Below are 16,897 nucleotides of genomic sequence, written 5' to 3' on the forward strand. Positions count from 1 at the left end.
GCTTAGAGGGGACTATGCCATCAGCCACCATGGTGATGCTAGCGCCTGTGTCTCTAAAAGCTTCAACTTTCAAACCATTGATGATGGGTTCTTGTCTATATTTGCTCAAAGTATTTGGGCAATCAGAGAAGTTGGCAAACCCCATGCCAGTCTCATAAACAAGATTATTTGGGGAGGGGGACCTGGATAGGCCAGGGTCCTCCTGGGCTCCAAAAGTAAACCCACCCAGATTCCTGGGTGTGCTCCCACTTCCTGGGGGATTACTGCTGACAGTAACAGGAGGTGTTGGAGCTGGCTTTGGAGGTATATTCTCTTTATTGTTATTCTTGGGACAACAGTTGTCTGTTTTGTAATGCCCAACCTGTTTACAGGCATAACAATAAGGCTTTTTCTCAGTTGAAGAAGTGTCTTGGGACCCACCCCCATTCTTGGAGTTTTGGGGCCCTGGGGAAGTCTTTTCTTTATTTTTATCCCCACCCTTATCTTGAGGCTTGGTAGACTCCTTCTTCTGGTTACTGTCCTGATTCTTAGGCCTAATCCTGGTTCTGACCCACTTGTCTGCCTTCCTTCCCAATTCTTGGGGAGAGGTTAGATCAGAGTCCACCAGGTGCTGGTGTAAGAGCTGGTTCTGACAATTACTTAGGATCTGCTCCCTCATAATCAAATTACACAATCCTGTAAAGTCATGTACTTTGCTGCCATGTAGCCAACCCTCCAGAGCCTTAGTAGCACAATCTACAAAATCAGTCCAGTCCTGTGTCTGTGTCTTCTGGGTGTCTCTGAACTTCAACCTGTACTGTTCAGTGGTTAAGCCAAACCCATCTATTAAGACACTCTTCAGGACTTTGTAATTGTTTGCATCCTCATGTCTGACAGTGAGGAGCCTATCTCTCCCTTTCTCTGAAAAGGAGTACCATAAGATTGCTGCCCACTGTTCCTCAGGAACCTGCTGTACCATGCAGGCTCTCTCAAGAGCAGTTATCCACTTGTGGATGTCATCCCCTTCCTTGTAGGGGGGCACAATCTTTGTCAGGTTTCTACTATCATAGGACCTGGGTTTCTCTTTAGGAATATTGCTGCCACCAGTGGCATCTAAGCCACACAATGTTTGCTCTCTTGCCAAGGCAAGTCTAGCTTGAGCCAAGGTAAGTTTAGCTTGAGCCAGGGCTACCTCCTCCCTCTCTATTTGGAGCTTGACAGCCCTCATTCTGGCCCTATGCTCTGTCTTCTGAGAAGCAGTCATGCCTCTCTGAGATTCTCTAGAGGCACTAGAAATATGAGAGTCCCCTGAGGGAGATCTCACTCTTCTGTTGCCTGGGAGAATGACATGGTTGGATCTGGGGAGGTGCTGGCCCTCTCCATTTCCCAGTAGGTCTAAGTTGGCCTGGTTAAGCCGGGCAACTTGAACCTGGCTACCCCTCTGATCCTGATTCTCTGGGTCCTCTACATCTGAGTCCTCCTCCTCCTCCTCTTCTTCCTCTTCTTCTTCCTCCTCTGGAGTGGTATCAGTTACAGGGGGGTTCACTCCTTCTCCTGATTCTAAGGGGGGTTCATTTCCCTTCTCTAAGTCATCCTGCTCTAGAATGGCTATCAGGATAGGACATGTGGGACTTCTGCCCCTTTTTAACCCTCTTGATATGCACAAGGCTATCAAGTCCTTTCGGGTTAGTTTGTCATAGCTGGAAGTTGCCTTGGTAAGGTCAACTGTCACAGGAGCAGACCCTGAGGCTTTTCCTGTGTCAGACATGACTGCTAGTGAGGTGTAAGTGGTGCACTTACCTACACTAAGTGTTTTCCTACTGTACCTTGCTAGTGAGTTGTAGTCAGGGTGTGCTAATCCCTTTAATCTACAACTACTAAGTTCAGTAGAACTTAATATGCTAAGCTTTTGATTTATATGTACCTAGAGGTACTTGATGTGATCTTTCAATTTGATAAAAGATTGCAATGGTAAAACAACAGCAAGCTCAAATCCGCACCGCTGCTCACCAATGTGAGAAGTTGGCCTGATAGGTGATGTTTCCAATTCTGGAACCACCTATTATCAGACCAAACAATCCCTTATGGTGTCAGGTTGTAAGTCAACCTTGTTAGACAAGCTATCCTAGGGGTAGCATGGACTAAGCAGCCTAAAGGCTTAACTTAAGAGGTCGTGTTAAGCGAGCTGTTTTACCACATACAATCCTGTAATATCAAATGAAAGGACACCACACAAGTATATATTATAAAAATATATGTGTTTATTACTAAAAACAATCCCCAGTATTCTTTATGAATAAAGGGGCACAAGCGTTAAATCAAAAGCACAGTTTAAACATACAAGTTGCACAATTATGGATGAGGGCGGGTGGCCACTCAAACCATATACTAAACAAGTGGTATAAGAGATACCAATCGAACAGTGGTTAGGCCTAGGGCCTAGGGAATCGCTGGGAGCAGTCAGGACAAGCAGTGCTGAAGTCGGGAGAGGCCCACGGGATTCGGGAGCAGTGTGGAAAGCGCACGCATGCACCAATGTTAACCAATGGTGCGTAAAAGTTACAAAGTTAAAGTTTAAGGACACTTCCCCTGAACCTAGAGGAACAAAACTTAAGACACAGACCCTAGAGATGTGTACCAGTGTGGGAACACCGGCGGAGCAAAGTTACCTCACCCACAGGAAGCGGGTGCACAGGGTCGAAGTTGAGTCGGGTTTCGTCACGCAGGCTCTTGGTGCTTGAAGCTGAAAGGGCTGCAGGCGGGGTGAAAGAGAAGTGTCCAGTGGAGTCCAAGGGTGGACTCAAGTCGAAAAGTACCTGAAAGCAGAGGGGACAGAGTCTGGGTCACTCAGCAGTGACCAGGGTGGAACCAGGACGGAACCAGGCAATGTCGGGCGCAATCAGGTCGCTGTCGAGGTGCTTCTCTCCGCTGTCACGTAGGCTCTGGGGCATCTACGACGTCCAGGAGCAGGTCACGATCTGTCCCACGCAGGCTCTCGCCGTCGGCGCTGTCGGCTTCAAGATTGGAGCAAACAACACTTGGCAAAAGCAATCCACGCGGAACCGGGAGATTGCTTCTCACTCGAACCAGGAGGGTCAGAGTGGGGGCTCCTTTTCAGGGGAGCTGGTGTAAATCTGGAGCAACCAGATTCACAAGTCGATTTCAAGTTTTCGTCGGCACAGGGGCCACTAGCCGGCTGGCAAGTGACCGGGCCAATGCGTTGAGCCAAAAATAGCAGAAGGGCCCCGCGCAGCACTCGATGAGTGTAAAGGGGTGAGCTTCGGTGCAAGAGTGGCTCAGGGTTGGGGCTTCTCAAACCCCAGTGTACAGCTTCGAGGGTCACTCGTGGGCTGCACAGTCAGCGTCTCGTGGTCAATTCAAGATGGCGTGCCCCACGCTTCCGGTCACTTCCACGGGTCTCAGCTCTGCAGGGACTGTGGATCGGGCTGTTGGAAAGCAGGCAGGCTTGATCTCGTCGATCTCTGTCGCTCGAGTTCCGGCGGGAACTGCAACAAAGTAGACATCGATAGCTGGATGGTGCCTGTTTGCACAGGGTGGTCACTCCTTGACCACAAGGGAGATTCTTCGGGCTTCTACGTTGAGTAGGATGTCGAAGGGTCCAGAATTTCGTTTCTTATGTTTCTTCAGGATAATCTGAAGTGCATTGGCACTGCTCCCACTCTTATTCGAATCTGGGGGGCGTGATTACCTGCTAGGTCCCCCCCTATGGGTGGGACCCAGGAAGGGGGTGGATACACCCCTTCCCTTTGATCCAGGCCGCCCTGGCACGAGGGCTGGAGTGCCCCAGAACCGGTTTGGCCGGATTATGCAAGGGGCAGCCTTGTGCGCCCCAGGCAGTGTCTGGTTTCTTTCAGACCTCCCTGCTACAATCCACTATCCCCTGTCTGGAGGGTGGTGACACCCTCCTGCGACAGGAAACCCTTTGTCCAGGCCCCATTTGGCTGAGTTTCGGTCAGCTGCAGGGGTCCAGACTCTTGTCTGTGGCAGAGGCATCCATTTTGTGGCTCTAAGGCCCTTTTAGAAATTAACCGCATTTAAGTAAAGTAACATGTCTTACCCCTCTAGAGGGGTGGAATGCTATCCCCGTCGCCAGAACTGGTGAGGGGATAGTATTCCAAATCGTATGACACCTTACACGACATGTTTTGATAAAGCCAAACCAGAGTTGCTATATAACCGCGAGGATTATAAGGCACTTAAGAGTATATGGTATGGCATTATCCTGAAACAGCTCAGGGAGTTATTCCCGACAGCTGCAGACAGGCTCAGCTCATGCTAGAGCTCCATCTCACATGAAACCACGCACTCTGCCTCCAGGATTAATGAGGCCTTCCATAGGAGTGGCTCACAGGTTAATATGTGTCCAGATATAGGTTTAGATATAGGTATACTATATCTAAGCAAGGGGTGATTACACCACCTTACCCCAGCTGAGTGATCAGCCAGTTGTGTCAATTTAAGAACCAGCCAGGGGTGGCAAAAGATATGCTGCAGCCCCTGGTAGGCCTTGGTGGCCCCTATGCCCTGGGCACCTATAGTGCATTATACAGGGGCTGACAAGGAGTCCATTTCCAATTGTGGTATGTACCTAGGGTACATGGAATCCATTTTACAGAGAGAGCAGATGGCCTGGGGCCCTGATTAGCAGGGAACCAGGTCAACTAAGTCAAAAAACCAGCTAAACACAGGCAAAAAAATCTGGGGTAACCATAGTCAGGTAGCCACCTTCCTACACCATACAATGCCCTTGCAGTATTATTTTATACTACTATTCTCGCTGTACGCATTGCAGTCTGCCTAACGATTGTAGCAGTTCAATTCTTTTGCATGAGAAAGAAGACTGTTCAATAAACCTTTCATTGAGAAACACCCGTCTCTCTATTTCTCTGCAACTCTGTAGAAACTAAGCATGCACGATTGACTGAGAGAAATACTTATCTATTGTTTCCATGACTCTGAAGTTACATTTTATACTTGGGGAAACAAAGATGTCATGTTTATGCGGTTGTCAGAAACGAATCCCTTCTTGTGAATTCGAGAATGTTTCTAGTGACCTCTGAGCTAGCTAGCACTCACAATTAAGTTTAGTATATTCGATAGAGACCTAGTTGACCTAAGTCCTACATCAAATCTATAGGATATATTATTCCAATGCGCAGAGCATATTGGGAATATAGGAACTACACTACATGGTGCCCAACGTTTGGTAAGGCACTAATTTAACACTAGATACTAAAGTAACTCAGTTGTGCTTTTCTCAGAGAGCCCTTTTTCCATAATACTCCAATAGACGTTTGGAGTGGGTTAAGGGATAGAATATCCGCCATAGCTGAGTAGGACGAAAATCCTACATATTAGCTTTTTGGTTTAATCAACATTGAAGGATACAGTGTTCCAAAATATTGTGCAGCTTATCTTTGTTTCCTTGAAACTTGCTCTGCAATTTTAATTTCACAATGACTGAAAACGAGGACAACAACTCGATTGGAGCTGCAGACAACAACACCGTACAAGCTTTTGACACAACAGGCTTTAATGAAGCAGACGTGGATGCTATAAGCATTCCTGAAAATTTAAGGAAAGCCATCACTATAAAACGTATACGATATGGCCTATCAGCAAGAGGTGGTAGGGTAGTTTTTGTGATAGAGGCACACGAATATCACCAGACACAGGTATTATTTATGGATAGTCTTCCCTGAAGCAAATCCAGTAACAAAAGTGTTTCACTTCTATGAAGAAGATGAACCACCAGAGGAATACATTCCTTGCGAGGATATTGAAATTCCAATAACATACCAAGAGCATGAGCTCTGGTTCAAAAGTGCCCTAAAACGTATAAATCACATTACCAGGCTCGGTCCACTAGGTAGACCAGGAGCAACATGGCCGGTATTAGCCAGCTATACACCACACTCTGAAATTAATATAATGACAGATGCGGAACTACGAGCTCATCTCAAAGAACTAATCAAAATCTATAGACAATTGGTCCAATATGTCATGTGGACACTAACAGTCCAACCGGCAATTAGGATTCCACAACACGCCCCTTATCAGGAGAACATAAAAACAATTACACCACAGACTCTATATTCAGTCGTTGGTAAATTACCCACAAAACGGGAACAAATTCCATTCTGGATAGCTCAAAAAATTGCATAAATCGAAGCAGTATTTCCTGATACTACCCCTCATGAGAAACACAGAATTCTAACAATCTGTTTACCAATGGGAATCGCACCACATCTAGAGGACTGCGACACAAGGGGTACAGTCTTTGCTGCAAATCTACATCAAAACACATGGAGTTCCGTCTATGGCGGTAATACCAGATGTCCTAGAACAGATTCAAAATGAATACGGGGCAGAGCCTGCTTTAAATCTAGGTATGAAGTTACTGAAAGATTTCAAACAGGTCTCAACAATAATATTAGCTAATATTAAAGGTGAAGCAGCATCCATGGCGATCCGCCAGAAATTATGGGAATTCGATGTAACTGAGCAACCTCAAGAACTTGGCAGACTAATTAAAAAATACTATGAAGAATTAGGCAGGAACGGTTTGGGTGATAAACCAGTTAAACCCCAACTGACTGAAAATCCTGAAAAGGACTTTAATAAAAACACTCCTACTCTTCCTAAAAAGAAGTGGGAGAACACTAAACAATCTTCTAAAGAGAAGCGTTCTCATTCCAGGGGTATGTCTCCTCAAAAGGAGCCCTCTGAAAGGAGGTATAACCTCAGGAATAGGGATAATTTGAGAAAACCTGATAGATATCAAGATACTGATACACGTTCCTCTCGTACGATTCAGACTTCGTCACAGAAATCCGAAAGGAGAGGACTGTCAGTACATAAGGAAGAACGCGTGAAGTCCAAAGACAATCAACACGTTCCGTAAAGCAAGATAACTCAATTCACCAAAAAGAAGGTAGCAGGTCTAAAAATCAGACATGCGAGGATCTTGAGGAAACAACTCAAGAACGGGGAATGGGCTCAGGCAATTTTGGACAGCGCAGCAGAAGTCACCATAGCTCGCAAGAACTTGAAGGATCATCTGGAGACAGTGGACTTGAATGAATACATTCAAGTTCAAACTGCAGATACCAGGGTTAGTAATCCACATAAGTTGTATGAAGTAACTCTCCGGATGGAGGGAGATATAACAAGAAAAATAAGAGTACTCTTTTGGAGCGACTCTCTCAGGGTTATGACATTCTTCTCGTTGAACAAGACTGGCCACCAGAATTTGTCAGGGAGTGCCCACATGGCGTAGACCTCATTATGCCAGCATTCTCCAACCACATTCCAATTCATTTAAAATATACCCATGCCAGGAAATGGGCAGTATCCCAGGCTCCAGCATTATACAAAAATCATGTAGGATGGGATGAGGATTCTCCTTGCCATAAAATCCAATTGAAAACTCAACCAACTACACAAAGGTAGTATCCAGTTAAGCAAAAAGCTAAAAAACAGGTCAGGGAGATATTAGATCAACTTGAATACCAAGGGGTGATTGAAACATGCACCTCGTCAATGGACAATCCTTTGTTTCCTGTCTCCAAACCAGTCAATACATATCATCTAGTTTTGGACTACAGACACTTAAACTCTTGTTGCAAAACATTTGCAGTACAAAATGCACATAGTGCAGCATTATTGAATAACATTGTGTGTAAAAAATATAAAACCACGTTAGATATTTCTAACGGTTTCTAAAAGCAGATATTTGACCGCTTTCTCAATTATGGGGACACAGCATCACTTCTGTCGTCTCCCTCAGGGATTCAAGAATAGTCCTGGGTATTTTCAGCAAGGTTAACAGAGTTACTACAAACATATGATGACGAAGCTTTGTCATATGTAGATGACATCTATCTAACAAACGATGACTTGGACAGGCACTTGAACAGAGTGAACACCATTATACTTGGCTTCGCCTATGAAGGTTATAAGTTAAATTTCAAGAAATCGAGAATTGCCCGTCTCAATGTCCTTTTCCTCGGATACGAATTATCAAGTGAAAGCAAAAGCCTGGCAGCCAACTTTTTAGAAAAGTGTGCGCTGCTCCAACCTCCAACAATGCTGAAAAACTTACAGTCGATTCTAGGGTTCCTGAACTTCTTAAAAACATACATTCTAAATTACGCAGAAAGGGTTAACCCTCTCAACGAATTAATCAAACCTGATTTCAAAACAGTTAATTGGACTCAAAAACACACAGAAATGTTGCGTCCAGTCCAAACAGATATGTTTGCAACTAAACACTTGTAAACTAGCGTAAACATAAGCAACTTAGTGATCCGAATCATTCCAGGACGATGCGGATTCACATACTTAACCTTTAGCGAAGGGGAAAAAGTACCAATAGCTTACAAATCACACTTGTACACACAAGCAAAAATGAAATTCACTTCTACAGAAAAAATTCTGACAGTGGTTCAAACTGCAATTGCAAAAGAGAGAGCCCTTGCACAGGGTAAGCGCATAATGGTCGTTACACCTGTACCTGCCTTAGAGGCAGTGACGAAAACGAGCATTCCAAATGCTAAGGCGTTACATCCAAGATGGATACAATAGGTTAATTCTCTTGCTGCAACAGACGTTGAATACATTTTTTACCCATATCTGAAAACACAAAAAATTCTACAATATGAGCAAGAATATCCTCTGCCTACTGAAATTCTGCCTAGAGAAGTTTGAATGTATAATTTATACTGACGGATCAGCACAGCCCGCTACGGATGGTGAACAAGCATATAGTGCTGCATGCGCGATCATTAAAGATCCCTGGCAAGATGGCAAATTTCGACCAATGGTCACTAAAACTCAATCTCTAGTAGACCGTACAGCTCAGCGAGCTGAACTCCAAGCATTTAAGATGGTGCTTGAAAATACTGATCGCGAATTCCCCACACTTGTAGTGTGCGATTCGTATTACTGTGTTCAATCTTACAATGAATACTTACAGAACTGGATTCAATACGGCTTCAAAAATGCAAAAGGACAACAAAACACTCATGTGATAAATACAGTCATCAACGTTATGGCATTCACGTTGCAGGGAATTCATTGGCTGATGAAGCTGTGAAGGCATCTGTGCAAACAGCTTACGTAGCTGCAATCACTCGTTCAAAAACTAAAATAGACGGTGAAATAATACAAGCTGTCAAAGCCACAAGCAAAAACTGTGGTAAAACATTACCAAAAGGCTTTCCACTCAAATACTCATACATAACTGATGCAAATATTGTTCTGTTTGCTCGAATCCCTGGAGTGGGGGATAGAGTAATTCCAAATATGGAACATAGATTAGGACTAATCCTAGCAGCACATGAAGTGCTTGCCTCTGCACACGCAGGTATTTCCGCCATAGTGTCATTATTAAAACAGAGATACTGGTGGCCGCGCATGAGGAAACAACAAGAAACTATGTTTTGGAATGTGAAATATGCCAAAAGATGAAAGTCTCTGTGATACGTCCTGCACAGATGCCCCTGTTAATTTCAGATAAACCATTAGCTTGTGTTATCCTGGACCACTGTGGTCCCTTACAGAAGGATGGTAACTAAAAATATATCATGGTCGCAGTGGATTCGTGTTCAAGATTCATTTGGATGTGGCCTCAGCGCTCAGCTGACATTCGAACTGTTATAAAAAATTTGAGAGTCTTTATCCGCACATACGCAGTCGGCACGCTTCATTCTGGCCAGGGTCCTGCGTTTAGCTCTCGAGCTTACAAGGAGGCCATGGCCAAGGCCAATCTGGGTGTTGCAGTGTGGTATTGTAGTCCATTCCACCCTGAGGGAAATTCGGTAGTGGAGAGAAAAAAAAGCAATCTATAACAGCTAGGGTTTAAGGCTCGGGTGACGGGTGGGTCAAACATCTAATAAGAGTCCAACGTAGTCTTAACAATCTGTCAAGAAGTTCTCTAGGGGGTATCACTCCATATGAAGTCCTTTTTGGGACCAGAATGATAATATCGGACATTGATTGCCATGATTTCAGTGGTAGAACAAAAACCCTTTGATATCAAAGATCGTTTGGCTGTTTTGCAGGACTTCAATGAAATAAGGAAAAGACTAGGGGGCATATGTAGTTAATTTCCATTTTGCGATTCTCAAATAGCGATTTTTAAGGAATCGCTATTTGAGAATTTGAGAATTGCAAAATGGAATGTAGGTAATAATTAGCAATTTTTTTGCTAATCTCTAACATTCCTTAATTGCGATTAGCAAATTGCAAATCGCAATTAAGGAATGAGTGTCCCATTCATTCCTATGAGCCAAGAGGTAAACCAAATTAGAAGAAAAAGCACACCCAACTCAATCCAAAGTTCAATCCATGGTGAAACCAGCTAAGTCTTTTCCAGGTTGCTGCTACTGGCTGATATGTGGACAAAATGTAGACATTAAGGGAGATAGATTTGTGGTGTGTGTGAGTGAATGGAATTCAGATTGAAAAGTTGATGACTTTATCAAGGGAAGACAAGGTGTACTTGATAAAGCCGATCGTTCATACTATAGTAGTACATCAGGCTTCTCCTGATGTTTGTACTAATGATGCTTTTGTAATGTTGGGCGAAAGATCAGGTGGATTTATATTTAGCAGCAGTCATTGAGAAGCAATGGCCAGGGTGAATGACCCTGGTATAATTTGGCATCAAAGAGTACACTCAGAATATAGGAATAAGGATGTGCGATGCTATAGAGATTGGGTTGTTTAGTAAAGGAGGCTGAAATGTGATGTTGCTGCAGCAATTGTCATTTCGGAAAGACTGTGGTTCTATTATTAATTGAATTTTGCATCTTTTTTCTTGAAACACTATGTTCCTATGTTTTAAGTGATTAATAGTTCTTCGAAAGTGAAAATATATTTAAAGTGGTATTGAAGCTCTTAACGTCAGTCCATCATGGAAGCTCTGTCAGATCTGAACCATCTCTCTATTTACCCACAGGTCTAGTTATAGCATTGAATTGCTGGAGCGTTAGCTGGGCTGCCAACCTACAAACTGCTCTTATGTTTCTAAAACTTGTGACCATCACTCTGATTATTGTTCCTGGAATGGTGGCTCTCTTTTTAGGTAAGACAAATAGGATAAATGTGTGCACATTGAGAGAGTGGAAAGAATAGCAGGGGTCTGAGGAATTCCTCCTGCTATGAGAGTTTGCTCTAGTTATTTTATTTTATTTGTTACATGAGCTCTCTATTTTTTATTGTATTTATTATTATGTAATGCTCTTGTCATAAGGTGGTTGGAATATCTGTCTCATATGTGATGGAGTATTCCGTCTAAATCGGGCCCTTCATTGCCTCTGAAACTTCTAAATGAACCCAGAGATATGAGTAACCTCTCTGTCCCTCAGCACCTCTTGAGTAGCAGGGAAACAAACGGCTTCCTACATTTTGGTTGCCAAATACTCACTGCGAAAACATTGCGCATTAATTGCACCCGGGCGAGTAGCTTGATTATTAATGCATCCGCATTGGTGTGGGAAAGTAAGTCAAATGTTCTCCTCCCTATAATGTGTCATATATTCAGGATATGTGCCTAGTCTGGCAACAATGCTGCATCGCACTTTCCTTATATGGTTATTGCCAAAAAAAAACTTCTGTGTTAGTGATAACTATATGAATTTTGTCTGCGTCCACTAATTTGTCACTAGACAGGGTCCACATTTGCAAAGAAAGCTTTTCTGACTAGTTTGATGTCAGAGCAATGAAAGACAGTACAATTTCCTTGTTTTTTAGTTAGGTTAAAAGGTATATATGGCTGTCTGTGAGAAGAAGATCTTAATTATCCACTGTGTTCTATTTTCCCTGATTTATACTCCTAAATATCAATGTAAATTGTGTGTGTGTGTGTGTGTGTGTGTGTGAGTGGGTGTGCGTGTGTGTGTGTGTGTGTGTGTGTGTGCGTGTGTGCGTGTGTGCGTGTGTGTGTGTGTGTGCGTGTGTTCGTGTGTGGGTGTGTGTGTGTGGGTGTGTGTGTGTGAGTGTGTGTGAGTGTGTGTGTGTGTGTGTGTGTGTGTGTGTGTGTGTGTGAAAACAATTCCCTTGCTGGCATAGAGTGATGCATACATTATGCAAAAAAGAAGGTCATAACTCTTGGTAGTTCCCAAGTTTACGTGGAAGGCAGCTCCTGTATAGAGCACCCTCAAAACCAGCGACACACTAAATTTGCTCCTCCCAAATGTTTGCTTTTCCATCAGAGTTTTTAAGCATAGGATTAGCACAGTGCTATCCACGCCAAGCTGTAAAATTACAAAAGCCATTTAGCAGGAGTGTTAGTGGAGATGATGTTTACCAGAACCTACTATTTTCACCCATCAGGTTGGGAGGAGTTCTAAGCAGAGAGTTAAGTTTCTCCCCACACTCTTCTACAAACACCTGTCACACAACTGAGGGATCTCAGCAGAAAGGTCAGTCCCTCCCCACTCCCTATCATGCAAATCCATCTTCTGAGAGAGAAGTCTGAAAGGAGAGGCCAGTTCCTCCTCACACGCTACTACACACATCTGTCATCTGAGAGAGGGGTCTGAAGGAGAGGCCAGTCCCTCCCCACACACTACAACACACATCTGTCAAATAAGCGAGAGGTCTGAAAGGAAAAGCGAGTCCCTCCACACACACTACTATGCGCACCTGTCATCTATAGGAGAGGTCTGAAAGGAGAGGCCAGTCCCTCCCCACACCCTACTTCACACACCCATCATCTGAGAGGGTTAGAAATGAGAGGCCAGTCCCTCCCAACACCCTACTATGCACACCCACCATCTGAGAGAGAGGTCTGAAAGAAGAGGTCAGTCCCAATCCATACCCTATTACATACCCCCATTATTTGAGAGAGAGGTATGAAGGGAGAGGCTAGTCAATTTCAGTGAAAAGAAACAATGGTTAAATTAAATGTATAGTTAAGTGTGATAGCAAGATCTCTTTTATATATAAAAAACTTTTTAAAATCTCTGAAAAAGCCCAAGGTTAAAGTAGCTTTATAGTTAGGTGAATTTGTCTTAACAACTTTAACGTTTGAACTAAAAAAATAAAGTCACAGAATTTCACCAGTTATAGTTAGGAGTGCCTGCAATGTCATGTCAAGTCAAGTCAAAAGTGCTTTATTCGAGTTGTTACTCATAAAAGCATAATATACACCAGAATTTTAAAAACTAATTAAATTTACAATCCAGCACATTGACACAACACTATAGGTTACATATAAAAATACATTCGGTTAAAAAGGATTAAAACATTTGATAAAAATAATTTTCAAGATGTGAAACGCCGGAGTCTAAAAGCAATTATACAAATGCAAAAAATCAATTGATCCAGACAGAGAATAGTTAATTATCTAGCAATCTCTATCTTGATACAAGGTCATTAATAAATAAAAAGCAGTAATGTCAAATTCATGAGGACCAATTTGTCACACAGAGAATAGTTATTTAACTAGCAGTCTCTGTCTAAATTGTCAGGCAGAGAATAGTTATTTAACTAGCAGTCTCTGCCTGAGCATCCATGCCCAACCCAGGTATTTTGCTGTAGCTATCAGGATCCAAGAAACTTGAGTCGTACAAATAATTCGCATAGCTACAGAACTACTTGATGTCCCAAGGTTCCTACACATAGGAGCTAACCATACTCGTCTTGGAATAGCATATGATCTGCATGAAAACAGAAAGTGACCCAGAGACTCATCCCCCAACCCACAAGCTGGGCAGGTGTTATTTCCACCTGAACCCCATTTAGCTGTCAATATTTTTATAGGAAGTGCACCAGCTCTCAGTTGGAATAAGAGCTTCCTATCACCTGGTTTGGAGATGATATCCCAATATGGTTCCAAGACTGGATACATTTTAGCCTCAAGAAAATGCGAAGACATGGACCCAGAGCTTGAAGCATTTAAAGTTTTAGTAGCAATCCATTCCCAAAAAATATCTTTTAAGACACGCTTAGAAGGGAAAGATGCCCCAGCAGGGTCCTGCCATAAAGAACTCAACCCTAGCTCAAACAATATAGTTTTCAATGATTTAAGCCAGCTTATCTTGTGAAAGCCATCAGCCTTGATCACATCCACAAAACCCGCGGCATAATGTGAGAGCTCAGGAGTGGTCCAGAGTCTGCGCCAATACAAGATCGGGCGTAATCTGGCCAAGTCCTTGATTTGTTTCCTTCCTAGATCGTATCGGAGAGGCAACAACGGAGTACTTTTAGGTGTACCGGTAAGAGTTCTTAAAAATTTATTTTCAGAGGCTTGCAGAGATGTAAGATTTTCAAAGCCCCACATTTCAGCGCCGTAAAGTGCAGACCCAATAGCCTTTGCTTCATATACCAATAGGGCTGGTTTAACAGGTTTGGTTAGCGACTTCCTGTGTTCAGAATTAATTGTGCCAGCTATTTGTTTGTGTCGCAGAATAGCAATATTTATATGCTGGCTCCACCTGTGGTCATCAGCTATTTGGATACCTAGGTATGTGAATGATTTAACTAACTCTAAAGGCCCACCACTCATCATAATTTTGGACTTAAAGCTACGCTGCGGCTTGAAGCTCATTAGTTTAGTTTTCGTAGTATTCACCTCCAGTCCATGTTCCCCACAAAAGTTCTCAAAAATTGTCAGAGCACGCTGTAGTCCACTAGGGGTTTTTGATAAAATTAGCGTGTCATCCGCAAACATTAGTATGGGGATTTTTAGTCCTGCAAGAGAAGGAGCATCAACATTCGCAGTTACCAATCGAGAAACTACCCCGTTTATGAACAATGTAAATAGAGTAGGAGCCATTGAGCACCCTTGTCTGACCCCTTTTTCAACACGGAAATCAGGAGTGACCATCCCGTGACCGCCCCACTGAATTTTTGCATAGTTAGACTCGTGGAGGCGCAGTATCAGGGTTAGCAACTCATCGGAAACCCCCAAGCTATGCAAGACCTGCCACAGTTTTGCACGCGGGACCAGGTCGAATGCAGCCCGCAAGTCGACAAATGCCGCGTACAGGCTACACCCCCCCAGAACCACGGTTTTCCACTGTAATAATTGGAAGTGGAACACTTGATCGATCGTGCTTGTTGCCCTTCTAAAACCTGCTTGGAATGGAGATAGGATATTAAAATCCTCAGCCCAGTCGAGAAGCCTATTGACCACCACGCGACCCACGATTTTTTGCACAGTGTCAATGAGGCTGATAGGCCTATAGTTACAGGGCTGAGCTCGGTCCCCCTTCTTGTACACGGGGATAATAACTGCTCCCCTCCATGAATCAGGGACAACTGCTCCTTGAGCAATTGAATTAATAAGCAAATGTATATATTTGCACCAGCGTTCACTATCGTTTAAGAATATATCGGCGGGCACTCCATCTTGACCTGGAGCTCGCCCACATTTTACTGCACAAATTGCAGACATAATCTCTTTATAATTAAAATTATCATCTTCAAAAAACTTCATAACCGTACTGTCCTCAACTGAGACCCGGGTATTAAGAGTGTATTACGAACTAAAGAATTTAACCCATGCCTCCTGTGAGACGTTATTACTTGGTGACTCTTCAGCTCTCTCAGAACCCCATTTTACAATATTCCAGAATACTCTGGAATCCTTCCTGTCACTGGCCATTTTCAGTTTGCACCAGTGTTGCTCGTCCCAATCCTTCTTAGCCTTAGCAATGCATACTTTATATTCTTTCCTAGCTAGAGGAACAGACACACAGTCTCGCTTCTTGATTGCCCGGCCAAGGTCGAGTCTTGCCTTCCTACAATCAGAGTTATACCATCTAGCATCTTTTCTGGTAATAACCCCCTTATGCTTATCAGGTCTTAGAAAGTGCACCTTGATCTTACCAAAGAGGGTATCATGTATTTTGACCACTTCCCCCAGATCCTTAGGAGAGGCATTAGCCAGTTCCATAGCTTGAATGGCTTGATCAGTTTCACTGTTGATAATATCAATAGCCTGCTGATTTCTCGCTACAGTGTCCCAACGTAGCCTACGCATATTGTTCTCGGGGATAATGGATGGAGGAACTAATTCTTTCGTGCAGCTAGAGTTTGATTCAGCAGGCCACCATTTGTGAGTCACACATAGGGGGTTATGGTCACTCTCAGATCTTATAATGACTTCCATATCACAAAGGGCAGGCCACAAATGCAAACTGCAGATCACATAGTCAATTCGAGTTTTGTGCCTCCCATTGTCGAAAGTTGGTGAACCAATTCTATCCCTAGCTGTTCTCCCGTTCGTAGCTCTCAAGCCTTTTTCAAGACACAGTGCATTAATAGCTATAATGTCCTCTGTCCAACGGGAGACTGGTTTCAGTTGCAGTTCAGGGATGCCCCAAAAGGAATCCTCATCAGCACCAGTGAAAGCATCTCCCGCAACCAATGGCTCAAACGTCCTATTAAGGTCTCCTGCTATAACAATGTTATTTTTGATGGAGTGCTCCTCGATAAGGTCGGCCAAGGTTAATAATGTTTCAGATCGACCTTTGGAACTCCTAATATAAATATTGTAAATATCAAGTGACCCTGTTCTATCATTAGAAATCCTAATAAGCAGGATATCATTATGTCCAATAGCTATGTTTTTAACTGAGAGATTTAGTGCCTGTCGAATCCAGATAGTAAGCCCCCCCATAGGTCTGCCTTTCGGACCCTTGACGGCTGACACATAAAAATTCAAATAGCTTAATACAAAGACAGGATCGCATGCCCAAGTCTCCTGGAATATACAAATATCAAATTGGGTAACAAAACCAAGCCAGTCCCCACAATCGAGCTTGGATGTCAGACCAGCTATATTCCAGGAGAGTAGGTTAGCAACCCCTGACAGACGACCCTGGTGTAATCCAGGAAAAAAGTTTGGTACACCAGCCTCACCATCTGCTTGGACTAACGAGTT

The 16,897-nt window shown here is 43.4% G+C and overlaps 1 protein-coding gene across 1 annotated transcript in view; it reads left to right on the forward strand.

Moving 5' to 3' along the window:
- Positions 1–16,897, forward strand: part of LOC144762123 (cystine/glutamate transporter-like) — a 365,267-nt gene that overhangs the window by 29,568 nt on the left and 318,802 nt on the right. Inside the window, exons 2-3 of the mRNA XM_078647254.1 lie at positions 9,071–9,199; positions 10,964–11,089. Coding sequence (XP_078503380.1) covers positions 9,071–9,199; positions 10,964–11,089 — 255 coding nt within the window. The remainder of the gene's footprint in view (positions 1–9,070; positions 9,200–10,963; positions 11,090–16,897) is intronic.

This window comes from Lissotriton helveticus, chromosome 1_1, assembly GCF_964261635.1.
Source record: "Lissotriton helveticus chromosome 1_1, aLisHel1.1, whole genome shotgun sequence".
NCBI classification, from domain to species: domain Eukaryota; kingdom Metazoa; phylum Chordata; class Amphibia; order Caudata; family Salamandridae; genus Lissotriton; species Lissotriton helveticus.